The sequence below is a fragment of the Cherax quadricarinatus genome, chromosome 53 (assembly GCF_038502225.1).
Source record: "Cherax quadricarinatus isolate ZL_2023a chromosome 53, ASM3850222v1, whole genome shotgun sequence".
NCBI classification, from domain to species: domain Eukaryota; kingdom Metazoa; phylum Arthropoda; class Malacostraca; order Decapoda; family Parastacidae; genus Cherax; species Cherax quadricarinatus.
Window position 1 is genome coordinate 7,154,293 of NC_091344.1, and position 14,629 is coordinate 7,168,921.

General features: G+C 37.5%; 1 protein-coding gene across 2 annotated transcripts in view; it reads right to left on the reverse strand.

Annotated features, from left to right (window-relative positions):
* LOC128692267 (uncharacterized) overlaps positions 1 to 6,707 on the reverse strand; it is a 122,487-nt gene extending 115,780 nt beyond the window's left edge. For both annotated transcript variants that reach the window (XM_070096288.1, XM_070096286.1), the window contains exon 1: positions 3,045 to 6,707. In XM_070096288.1, the coding sequence (XP_069952389.1) occupies positions 3,045 to 5,135 (2,091 nt within the window). In that variant the 5' untranslated portion in view covers positions 5,136 to 6,707. The remainder of the gene's footprint in view (positions 1 to 3,044) is intronic.
* Between the last annotated feature and the right edge of the window lie 7,922 nt (positions 6,708 to 14,629).

Sequence of the window (14,629 nt, forward strand, 5' to 3'; positions counted from 1 at the left end):
GGGCCAGCTGGCCCAGTGGCTGACGACTTTGAGGGAACTTAAACAAGAGTTTGTCACGGCCACGCTGGCAGGAGATTCGTCTGTAAAAACTTGCATTCATGGTCACAGTGGTGCCTATGCTAACCTTCCTATGGTGTATAAACATACCTAGTTGGATGAATCTTATTGTAGCCAGCTGGCTCAGTGGCTAACGCGTCGGTCTGGAGTTTTATAACTCTCTGACCGCGGGTTCTATTCCCGCCCGTGGTATGGTTTGTTTGCAATCGTGTCATTAAGATTTCGTGAGTCTGGCAAATCGGTCGGATGTAGTCTTGACGACCAGATCGGGTATGATCTTGACGAATGGATAGCGTGTGGTTTGCACTTTACCTCTATTTCCAGGTCTTCGACGAGGTATCACGTCTCAGATCGCTGGCGAAAATAAAGGCGAAGAATCAGGAACAGATTGGTGGTTGACAGCGAATAGATTTTAAGGAGGGAATTGTCCTAGAGGCTGGACGCAACGAGCAGAATTCCTCAGAGATCGGCCCTAGACTCAATCCTTCTCATAATCTACATAAATAATCTAGAAATGAGACTAACATCTGAAATCGCAAGATTCACTCATGACACGAAACTGGGAAAAATCCACATTCGTGGCTGAATGTAAGAATATCCAGAGGAACCTGGATATTTTGGCTAAGTGGTCATTGACGTGAAAGATATGTTTCAATTTGAACACCTGTAAAATACTCGTAGTACATTTTAGTCATAAGCAAGTGAAAAGTTATATAAAATAAATGAAATGTTAACAGTCGAGTCCAGTAAAGAGAAGGCCCTTGGAATGCTCAATAGTAATGACATAAATAACATTAAATTATGGTGTGCCAAGTACGGAGCATCAAATGCTCTTCTTAGGTCGCACCTTTGATTATGCCCTCTAATTTTGATTCCTGAATTACAAAAACACGAGAATAAGGTGCAGAGAAAGGGACCAAAGCCTTTATCTTCATTAAGAAACAATTACTAAAAGAAAGACTCGGAGCACTTAGCCTGATCTTTCTTAGGAAATGGAGACTGCCAAGATATATAATTCAAATAAAGCTGCTAAATAAATTAGCAGTGCAAGATATGGACGTGATACTCCGTGGCAAGAGCTAAAACACATATGTGAGCATTATTTTTTTTACAGAGACAAATCACATAAAGTTCTTTTATGAACAAGATTGATAAACTCTTCAAAAATATCGGATTCAAACCGACATGTTACAAGAGTAAACAGTTGTTGATGGAATATATACGTTAATTTATGAAATATAACAATTAATGACTACTGTTTTGATTATAAGACTTCTCCTCATTAGGATTTTAAAATTTGTGTAGCTACCAGAGGTGTAAATCAAAGGACGGAGGAGGGATTTCTGAGGTGAGTTGGGAATTTATAAACGAATGAGCAAAATAGAATGACTAGAAGGGTATATAAACCTGGGGTAGAGGCAGAGCCGGATTAAGAATTTATAGGCCCCTGGGCTACTGGTACTATGAGTCTCCAGAGATATTTTCATAAGAAAAAAAAAATAGTCACAACAGTCAAGAGTTCATTATATACGTGATGTAATAACTTATAATTATAAAGTTACAGCAGTAACTGTGAACACTTTTCGGTAAATCTCTGGAGGCCGTCCAGCTGGTGGAGGCCCCAGGGCTGCAGCCTCTGTAGTCCATGCCTTAATCCGGCTCTAGGTAGAGGAAAGGTAGGTAAAGGATCGTTCCCGGATGGGTTGGAGGGAAGGGTGTAAAAGAGGCTTTAGTGCAAGGGGCTTAAACATCCGACATGCTTGTGTTAGAGCGTTAGATGCGAGTGGTGGCAAGTGGTTTTCATGAATTGACATGCTGTTGGAGTGTGGGTAAAGTAACATTCATGAAGGGATTCAGGGGAAACCGGTTGGCCGGACTTGAATCCTGGAGGTGAAAAGTATAGCGCCTGCACTCTCACGGAGGGGTGGGCATGGTGCATCTCTGAGTGCCATCTGAAATGTAATATCAACACGCTCTGGAAAAACTGATTGAATAAAGGTGAATGTGTTTCCTCTTCCTGTATGGGCCACCCTACCTCGGTGGGAGACGGGCTTTGAACTTAAAAATTATTTTGATATAATAATAATAATAATAATAATAATAATAATAATAATAATAATAATAATAATAATAATAATAATAATAATAATAATAATAATAATAAATTATTATAATTATTATATTATCATTGATGTAATATCATCATCACACTCCCTGGAAACTGACAGAGTAATCATTTGTTTTAAATATTCTTTCGTTTATATTCTTTTATTTTTCACTTGTTCGAGCATTTCGTTTTAACCATTTGTCACTAAGTAGAACATAGAGAAACCTTTTCGTGGTGACATTCCTATGACAGCTCTTGTCGTACGCAGTTTATAAAGTGACATTGCTTTTGTAATTAATGACATGTAATGTTGCTATAAATTATATTCTAAACAAATTACTAATTATAAATGTAATCTCTTTTATTATTATTATTATTATTATATTTATATTGTTATTGTTACTGTTACTATTGTTGTTTCTGTCGTTATTATTGTTTCGCATGTCTGTAATACTGGGAGTGGTTATAGCAGGTGATAATCGTAAAAGTATAATCTTAAATAACTGTAGTTATAACAGAGGCAGTAGAAGTGTCAGCAGAAGCAGTAAGAGTAGTAACAAAATCAGCAGCGTCAGCAACAGCAGCAGAATGAGAAGTAGTTTCAGAGAGGTAAAAAAATAAACAACAGTAGTAACAACGACAAAGCAGCAGCAGATGAATCCATCAGAGTCAGCAGTAACAGGAGAATCAGGAACATGAACATCAGCAGTACAATCAGCAATAGCAACGTCATCACAGTAAGCAGAAAAGTAGTAAAAGCAGCAGTAATAATATCTGTAATAGTGTTAATAGTAGTAATAGATTGTTCGCTTTAAAATTTTTAATAGTAAATATTTTTAATATTATGTTGCAATTGTGGCAGACACAGTGTCGCACTTACTAGGTTAAGAAGGAAGACGTTGGTTATTGTCCTCATCTTGCGATTCTGGAGGAGTGTAACGATGACGAGGGTGTTTCCCACCACCCCCAGTAGGAAGATTATCACGTAGCAGGGGATTCGAACCGATCCCTCCGTGTCCAGCAGCGGCACGGCGGATGCTTGGCTCCTTCCACCCACCTCCCGGCTGGTGATGCCGGTGCCTCTGGTGGCGGTGGTGGTGTCGCTTCTCGTGTCTCTCTCCGGCAGGCTATCGCCGCCGGCAGGTGGTTCCCTCTGTAGGTAGTACTCGGGTGGAGTGCTCGGGATGTCTGTTGTTGGCTGTGGATCGCCATGTTTTGCAGTGTCCGACAGTTCCTCCTTCAGGTTATTCACTCTCCGAGAGCCGCCACTTTTAAGAATTTTGTTTTTCTTGTATATATCATAAATCTTGACTTGTTTCGCCACCTGAGCGTCATTTCTCTTTATACTCTCTTTGTGAGAATCGAACTCACTGTCGTCGAACTTAACATCAGAGACTTTACGAACAGGAATCTCCTGTTGTAGCTTTCGTAGTGATTCTTCCTCCGCGCCTCTCTCTTGCTCCTCTTGTACTGCTTCGTTTTTGTAATTTTCGCCTTTAAATATAGACGGTTGTTTCATTTTTACTATTGAATCGTCTCTCACATCAATCCCTCTGTCTGTATCTGCTGCCAAAGCATCACCCGGGCCTTTGTGGGACTGATCCCGCCTGTCAAAACTCAGATCAGGATTAAATGGCGAGATATGGAAAACACCAAATCTAAAATGTGGGTGAGATGTTGAGGACAAACTTGGATAGTCTTGTGTGGAATTATTTCCCAGGTTTGCTGCTGTCTTCGAAATATTTATGTTTTCTAACGTCTTGTCATTTTGGTGCTTATCGTTGTTATTTGATGTTATTTTATTCACTGTTATCTTATTTCCCTGATTTTTATCATCGCTACTTGTAAGTGGTTCATCGGTTTTCATTCCCACATTTTTGTCATTTGATAACACGAGTGACTTATCCATTGCTTTCATTATTTCGTCCACTGAATTTCCTTTCGTGCCCGCTAAATTATTTTTCACGTCACTATTATTGGTTGAAGATATGTTAGGCAAAGCTTTATTTATTAAAACTCCGGTGCTGGTATCACTTTCCGCATCTTTCCTAATTTCATCTTTCTCTTCGGTATTAATTCGATTGTATATTTTCGAAAAGGTGGAGGAAAAAATACCACTTAATGACTGTTTGTCTTGATATTCCTGCTTTGGCACATTCTCTACATAAACTCGTTTTGGGGAATATATAATTTTGTGATTTTCGTCTATCATTGTATTTTCCCTTACACTTTTTATTTCTCGTAACCTGGCTTTTACATGATCATTAGTTAAACTAGTATTTGATTTCTTCTCTATTGGTTCTTGACTGATATCAGTATGAGCTGTACCAGAATTGTTTGCAGACCCTAATGCGTGCGGCATTCTTTTGGAGAGATCTGAGATATCTTGGTCGTGGGAGTATTCAGCGTAAATTACGAATTTCGAATATCCAGGAAGATTCAAAGAAGATTCAGAAAGAAATATCTTATCATGAGTTTTTGACTTTTGATGTCGCTCTTGATGAAAAGTTTGTATGCTTTCGGATCGTCGTTTACTGATGTGTCCCTTTTTGGGATGTGAGTGGGGTGTCGATTTGAGCGTGCATGCGGTGGTTCCTAGCCAAATGAAATTTTGGGGCGTTGGTGTGGTTTTTGTGGGCCGAAGAGCCTGGCTCCTCGAACCCAGGGTACTTCGAGCTTCCTGGGCAAGCTTGTACTGCAGGGCGAAGGTTTGTTGATCTTCCCGGGAAAAGGCAGAGTCAGAAGTCTTGGAAACCCTCAGTGGATCTTCAAGAAACTCGAGCACTCTCCGTTTTGGAGAAATAATGTACCTTGCAGAATCGACCGCACTTCTAGTACTTATACTTCCAGTCACAGATAATACAAGCTGGAAGGCGAGCAACACGGAGGAAAGAAATACAGATGAGGAGAGACCAGATGAGGGCAGCACCACGGATATATGGAATATCATTTTAATAATGAGAAGAATCATATAATGAAGGAGTCATGGTCGCTCATGTACTTTTTTTCAAGAACGGTGCAATCTGCTCTCATTTATTAATCATTCTTCACCTAACTGAGCTCAGAGGATAGTATGTCTTCCCTCCACTAATTATCTTACTTGCAAAAATGTGCTGCATATTGTAAAACAATATGTTTGGAGACAAATAACAATTGTTTTACCCGTGGGTCTTTTCACCCACAATCTCGTTGTGAAAAAGCCATTGGGCCTTCTTTGTCTCGTTTTTTACTTTATGATTTGTGTCGTAAAAGTACACTAAAGCAAATCTTTCCCTTCATCATGACAATGAATACCGACGTAGCGATGTAAAGGAGTTTCACTACACTCGTGACTTGGAGAGACAGGCGGGCACGTCTGGTGATCCACAGGCTCCGGTAAAAACAAATTTGTTAGAGTTAAACAGCCGGTGAGCTCTTCCGGTGATCCACTCGTCAGTAAAAAAAAAAATCTAGTAACAGGCAAAATTATATGTGATATAAAATGCCACGTCAACAGTTCTGAAGATCGAGACGGTTAACTATGATCTGCAGTTGGAAGATAAGAAAACAGGTGATCCACGCAGATAAATTAACACTCCAAAGGTTCAGATGATCGGATTAGTTAATCTAGAGATCGAAACGATCAGGTGAGCACTCCAAGTAATCAAGATGTCTAGTCGAGCACGCAAGGTGATTCATACGTCCAGGTGGGGCCTCCAGGTGAGATTCACATGACTAACAGCCAGGTGAGGATTCCAGCAAGAAATCAGTGAATGGGCTTCATTACCATCAGTTACGTTCTTCAAAGGTGACAAAAAAATCAGGTATAAGATGAGTGAATTCCACTTGAAATACGACTTTCAGTGCTCTAGGCTGGTAGGGGTTTAGGATGAAGTAGGTTGGAAATGGGTGGATTGCAGGTGGTGGGAGAAGTTGGTGGTTTGTGGGGTTGGTGGCGAATGGGTTGAAGATGGGTTAATTGGTGGTGAATGGGCTATGGTTGAATGTGTTTCAGGTGGATGAGGCTTATGATGGATGCGTTGGAGGTGGTTGGGCTGGTTGTGGGTTAGTTGCAAGTAGGTGGGCAACTAATGGGTTGACTGGTAGTTAGTGCGTCGGTAACTGGAGTGCTGGTAAGGGGTGGGCTAGTAGTAGGTGGACTGGTGGTGGATAGGCTCGTATTGGCTGTACCAATACTGGGCTGAAAGTGGGTTTGCCAGAGGTGGGCGGGCTGGTAGTTGGTGAATTGGTAATGGGCACTTTAGTAGTGGGTAGGGTGGATTTGGGTGGGCTTCAGGTGAGTGGGCTTCAGGTGAGTGGGCTTCAGGTGAGTGGGCTTCAGGTGAGTGGGCTTCAGGTGAGTGGGTTTCAGGTGAGTGGGCTTCAGGTGAGTGGGCTTCAGGTGAGTGGGCTTCAGGTGAGTGGGCTTCAGGTGAGTGGGCTTCAGGTGAGTGGGCTTCAGGTGAGTGGGCTTCAGGTGTGTGGGCAGTAAACAGCAAGTCAGGGATCAAAAAACAGAGCACGACACACACACACACACTCTTTCCCCTGCCAAGTCAGCCTCGCTACTGAGTCTCTCTACCAACACACCTCCGTCTCTCACCCCTCCCCTCCATCCCCTCCCCTCCTTCGTCTCACCTCTTCCATCCCCCCTCCCTCTCTCTACCTACCTCATCCTCTCTTTCCCATGCCATTCTTCACTCTCCAAATGATAGTACTCACTATAGATTAATGTCCAGTTTATATAAATTAAATCAATGTAAAAATTTAACCAATACACTTGAATAGTAATTTATACAGTTACCAATTTTTATTATAGTGTCAAAGATGGAAACGCCAGCAATGGTTCACAAAGTTTATCATTTATTTTCGATTAACCGAGTAGTTAATTCTGCACGAGGAGTGAATGAATCAGTATATACCAGCTGAGAGATGTGTATACTACAGTGTTCATGCGCGGTCACAGACCGCACCGCGGGGGCGTTGATCCGTGAAACCCTCTCCAGGTATACTCCAGGTAAGGTACTCACCTGGTTGGACTCACCTAGTTTTTGTTGCAGGGGTCGATTCACAGCTCCTGGCCCCGCCTCTTCACTAGCTGCTACTGGGTCACTCTTCCTGCTCCATGAGCTTTATCATACCTCTTCTTAAAGCTATGTATGGATCCTGCCTCCACTACATCGGTCCCCATACTATTCCACTTCCTGACAACTCTTTGACTGAAGAATTACTTCCTGGCATCCCTGTGATTCATCTGAATCTTCAACTTCCAACTTGTGGCTGTGATCCATCTCTGGAACATTCTATCTCTGTCCACTTTGTCGACTTCTATCAGTACTTTATATGTCGTTATCATGTCCCCCCTATCTCTCCTGTCCTCCAGTGTCGTCAAGCCTATATTCTTGTATTTCTGTATATATATATATATATATATATATATATATATATATATATATATATATCTACATACATATATATATATAAATATATATATCTATATATATATCCATATATACATACACATATATATATATCCACACATATATATATATATATATATATATATATATATATATATATATATATATATATATATGTCGTGCCGAATAGTCAGAATTTGCGATCTTGGCTTAAATAGCAACGCTCATCTTGCCATGTAGGACAAGTGAAAATTTGTGTATGCAATAATTTCGCCAAAATCATTCTGAACCTAACGAAAAAAATATATTTGATTGTGTTTGTTTAGTACTAAATTATTGTAAACATATTTAAAATATATTTAGTTGGGTTAGGCTAAAATAAATTGCTCTTGTTATAATAAGGTTAGGTAAGTTTTCTAAGATTCTTTTGGTGCAAAATTAAAAATTTTTACATCAACATTAATGAAAAAAATATATCTTTAAACGTATAAGAGAAAATTTTAGACAGGACTTAATTTTAAATGAGTTCTTGCTGATTCACCAGTTTTACATATTCCGCACGACATATATATGTGTATATAAATTATATATATATATATATATATATATATATATATATATATATATATATACATATATATATATATATATATATATATATAAATATATATATATATATATATATATATATATACATATAAATATATATATATATATATATATAAATATATATATATATATATATATACATATAAATATATATATATATATACATACATATATATATATATATATATATATACATATATATATATATACATATATATATATATATATATATATATATACATATATATATATATATATATATATATATATATATATATATATATATATATATATATATATATATATATATATATATATATATGCAATAAGATCACAATAAACAGGTGATTTTAGAATATGCAAAACAACCACTGTGAAAAAATAGAGAAATTCCAAGCGCTTTCGTGACTACTCACATTATCAGGGAACAATGAATGATTCATTGTTCCTTGATAATGTGAGTAGTCACGAAAGCGCTTGGAATTTCTCTATTCTTTCACAGTGGTTGTTTTGCATATATATATATATATATATATATATATATATATATATATATATATATATATATATATATATATATATATATATATATATATTCAACAAGTCGGCCGTCTCCCACCCAGGCAGGGTGACCCAAAAAAGAAAGAAAATCCCCAAAAAGAAAATACTTTCATCATCATTCAACATTTTCACCACACTCGCACATTATCACTGTTTTTGCAGAGGTGCTCAGAATACAACAGTCTAGAAGCATACACATATAAAGATACACAACATATCCCTCCAAACTGCCAATATCCCAAACCCCTCCTTTAAAGTGCAGGCATTGTACTTCCCATTTCCAGGACTCAAGTCCGACTATATGAAAATAACCGGTTTCCCTGAATCCCTTCACTAAATATTACCCTGCTCACACTCCAACAGATCGTCAGGTCCCAAGTACCATTCGTCTCCATTCACTCCTATCTAACACGCTCACGCACGCTTGCTGGAAGTCCAAGCCCCTTGCCCACAAAACCTCCTTTACCCCCTCTCTCCAACCCTTTCGAGGACGACCCCTACCCCGCCTTCCTTCCCCTATAGATTTATATGCTTTCCATGTCATTCTACTTTGATCCATTCTCTCTAAATGACCAAACCACCTCAACAACCCCTCTTCTGCCCTCTGACTAATACTTTTATTAACTCCACACCTTCTCCTAATTTCCACACTCCGAATTTTCTGCATAATATTTACACCACACATTGCCCTTAAACAGGACATCTCCACTGCCTCCAACCGTCTCCTCGCTGCTGCATTTACCACCCAAGCTTCACACCCATATAAGAGTGTTGGTACTACTATACTTTCATACATTCCCTTCTTTGCCTCCATAGATAACGTTTTTTGACTCCACATATACCTCAACGCACCACTCACCTTTTTTCCCTCATCAATTCTATGATTAACCTCATCCTTCATAAATCCATCCGCCGACACGTCAACTCCCAAGTATCTGAAAACATTCACTTCTTCCATACTCCTCCTCCCCAATTTGATATCCAATTTTTCTTTATCTAAATCATTTGACACCCTCATCACCTTACTCTTTTCTATGTTCACTTTCAACTTTCTACCTTTACACACATTCCCAAACTCATCCACTAACCTTTGCAATTTTTCTTTAGAATCTCCCATAAGCACAGTATCATCAGCAAAAAGTAACTGTGTCAATTCCCATTTTGAATTTGATTCCCCAAAATTTAATCCCACCCCTCTCCCGAACACCCTAGCATTTACTTCCTTTACAACCCCATCTATAAATATATTAAACAACCATGGTGACATTACACATCCCTGTCTAAGACCTACTTTTACCGGGAAGTAGTCTCCCTCTCTTCTACACACCCTAACCTGAGCCTCACTATCCTCATAAAAACTCTTTACAGCATTTAATAACTTACCACCTATTCCATATACTTGCAAAATCTGCCACATTGCTCCTCTATCCACTCTATCATATGCCTTTTCTAAATCCATAAATGCAATAAAAACTTCCCTACCTTTATCTAAATACTGTTCACATATATGCTTCAATGTAAACACTTGATCTACACATCCCCTACCCACTCTGAAACCTCCTTGCTCATCCGCAATCCTACATTCTGTCTTACCTCTAATTCTTTCAATTATAACCCTACCGTACACTTTTCCTGGTATACTCAGTAAGCTTATTCCTCTATAATTTTTACAGTCTCTTTTGTCCCCTTTCCCTTTATATAAAGGGACTATACATGCTCTCCACTAATCCCTAGGTACCTTCCCCTCTTTCATACATTTATTAAACAAAAGTACCAACCACTCCAACACTATATCCCCCCCTGCTTTTAGCATTTCTGTCATGATCCCATCAGTTCCAGCTGCTTTACCCCCTTTCATTTTACGTAATGCCTCACGTACCTCCCCCACTCTTACATTCTGCTCTTCTTCACTCCTAAAAGATGGTATACCTCCCTGACCAGTGCATGAAATTACTGCTTCTGTTTCTTCCTTAACATTTAAAAGTTCCTCAAAATATTCTCGCCATCTACCCAATACCTCCATCTCCCCATCTACTAACTCCCCTACTCTGTTTTTAACTGACAAATCCATATTTTCCCTAGGCTTTCTTAACTTGTTTAACTCACTCCAAAATTTTTTCTTATTTTCATTAAAATTTCTTGACAGTGCCTCTCCCACTCTATCATCTGCTCTCCTTTTGCACTCTCTCACCACTCTCTTTACCTTTCTTTTACTCTCCATATACTCTGCTCTTCTTATAACACTTCTGCTTTGTAAAAACCTCTCATAAGCTACCTTTTTCTCTTTTATCACACCCTTTACTTCATCATTCCACCAATCACTCCTCTTTCCTCCTGCTCCCACCCTCCTATAACCACAAACTTCTGCCCCACATTCTAATACTGCATTTTTAAAACTATTCCAACCCTCTTCAACCCCTGTGCGGGTTATTTGTGTATCGTTCCAGTCACGGTATTGTGCCTTTTTGTTATTTAGTTATTTAGTTATTCCCCCACTACTCATCTTTGCACTAGCCCACCTTTCTGCCAATAGTCGCTTATATCTCACCCGAACTTCCTCCTCCCTTAGTTTATACACTTTCACCTCCATCTTACTTGTTGTTGCCACCTTCCTCTTTTCCCATCTACCTCTTACTCTAACTGTAGCTACAACTAAATAATGATCCGATATATCAGTTGCCCCTCTATAAACATGTACATCCTGGAGCCTACCCATCAACCTTTTATCCACCAATACATAATCTAATAAACTACTTTCATTACGTGCTACATCATACCTTGTATATTTATTTATCCTCTTTTTCATAAAATATGTATTACTTATTACCAAATTTCTTTCTACACATAGCTCAATTAAAGGCTCCCCATTTACATTTACCCCTGGCACCCCAAATTTACCTACTACTCCCTCCATAACATTTTTACCCACTTTAGCATTGAAATCCCCAACCACCATTACTCTCACACTTGATTCAAAACTCCCCACGCATTCACTCAACATTTCCCAAAATCTCTCTCTCTCCTCTACACTTCTCTCTTCTCCAGGTGCATACACGCTTATTATAACCCACTTTTCACATCCAATCTTTATTTTACTCCACATAATCCTTGAATTAATACATTTATAGTCCCTCTTTTCCTGCCATAGCTTATCCTTCAACATTATTGCTACTCCTTCTTTAGCTCTAACTCTATTTGAAACCCCTGACCTAATCCCATTTATTCCTCTCCACTGAAACTCTCCCACCCCCTTCAGCTTTGTTTCACTTAAAGCCAGGACATCCAGCTTCTTCTCATTCATAACATCCACAATCATCTCTTTCTTATCATCTGCACAACATCCACGCACATTCAAACTTCCCACTTTGACAATTTTCTTCTTCTTATTCTTTTTAGTAATCTTTACAGGAAAAGGGGTTACTAGCCCATTGTTCCCGGCATTTTAGTTGACTTTTACAACACGCATGGCTTACGGAGGAAAGAGTCTTATTCCACTTCCCCATGGATATAAAAGGAGAATTAATAAGACCAAGAACTATTAAGATAAAATCAAAGAAAACTCAGATGAGTGTGTATAAATAAATGTGTATATGTATGTGTAGTGTGACCTAAGTGTAAGTAGAAGTAGCAAGACATGCCTGTAATCTTGCATATTTATATGACAGACAAAAGACATTAGCAATCCTACCATCATGTAAAACAATCACAGGCTTTCGTTTTACACTCACTTGGCAGGACGGTAGTACCTCCCTAAGTGGTTGCTGTCTACCAACTTACTACCTACCTATATATATATATATATATATATATATATATATGTATATATATATATATATATATATATATATATATATATATATATATATATATATATATATATATATATATATATATATATGTATATATATGCAATAAGATCACAGTAAACAGGTGATTTCAGAATATGCAGAACAACCACTCTGAAAGAATAGGGAAATTCCAAGCGCTTTCCTGACTACTCACATTATCAAGGAACTATGAAAGTAAAGCATCCAAGGAAGCTATATAAGGGGTTTGGCCAGCACCTCACTATCAGATCCCACAATAATGAATTCAAATTTAAAATTTACAGAAAACCTACAAATAACTGTTCCTATGTCCACTATTATTCCTCGCATCAAGATAGAGCCAAACTGTCTGTTTTCTCATCAATGTTTTTGAGAGCTTTACGAATTTGTAGTCCTGAGTTCATAGATGAGGAAATATCCAAAATTTATGAAATAGGTAATGATTTAAAATACCCAAGAAATGTAATTGATAAATCTTTTAAAGTTGCTAGAAATACTTTTTACAATCCAAAAAGGGACAACCAGCCTTATTCAACTAAAAATATGTTGGTTCTCCCTTACCATGAAAACTTGGTTGATATGCCTTCTCTTCTTTAGACTTTTAATATTAAAGTTGTATTCAAAAATCTTGATACAGTAAAAAAAACTTTTGATAAAGAATTCCCCCCAAAATGCTGATGGATGTGTCTATAAGATTCCTTGTAAAATTTGCGATAAAGTTTATTACGATCAAACTGGTAAAAATCTCGAACTAAGATTAAAACAACATAAATATAGCATTAGAACTGGACAAGATTCCAATGCTCTATTTATTCATGTAAGAGATTTTAACCATCCAATTGATTTTCAAAAAGTTGAGAAAGTAGTATCAAGCAAGTCCATGGTCGACAGGAATATAATTGAATCTTGTTTCATAAAAAGCAGTTTTGACAATAATATGAATATTTCCTTTGGTTTACATAAATTAGATCCATTTATAATTAATAGATTTGGGAAGAATTTAATAATACACTGGACAAATAATAATTTTTTAATTTTCTTGGGTAGAATAGTTTGTGGGTGAGTTGTGCAAAGGACCTATCCAAGTTGGGTCGGCGCGCGTCAGGTGTTTAACCGTTGTGGGATCTGATAGTGAGGTGCTGGCCAGACCCCTTGTATAGCTTCCTTGGATGCTTTACTTTCATAGTTCCTTGATAATGTGAGTAGTCACGAAAGCGCTTGGAATTTCTCTATTCTTTCAGAGTGTTTGTTTTGCATATATGTATATGTATATATATATATATATATATATATATATATATATATATATATATATATATATATATATATATATATATATGCAATAAGATCACAGTAAACAGGTGATTTCAGAATATGCAAAACAACCACTCTGAAAGAATAGAGAAATTCCAAGCGCTTTCGTGACTACTCACATTATCAAGGAACTATGATAATGTGAGTAGTCACGAAAGCGCTTGGAATTTCTCTATTCTTTCAGAGGGGTTGTTTTGCATATATATATATATATATATATATATATATATATATATATATATATATATATATATATATATATATATATATATATATATATATATATATATATATATATATATATATATATATATATAGAGAGAGAGAGAGAGAGAGAGAGAGAGATCACGTGAGTATGCACGAAGAGGTGAGTATAGCCCAATGTATATACATTAAGAAGTGTGTATATAATTATAAAGACACATTCAACAAAAAGATTTCACCAAATGAGGCTTTACTTGCTTATATCTCAGTGTAAATACTCTAAATTCGTATAATTCAGCGTATGTACGCTGAAAGTTCACTCTCATTCCCATCTCACTGATAAAAGCACAGTTGACTGGTGGTGAACAGATGACAAGCAGTGCAGCCTTGATGACCATTTTGGCTTTAAATCTTAGAAACCAAACAGACCAAGCTAATTACGTCTCACTGGCACAATTGTCCCACTTCACGTGACAATCACTCGCAATTATCATCTCTCTCGTGGGAATAATCCCCTCAAGGAAGGCTCCTTGATGCTTGTGAGGGGCTCT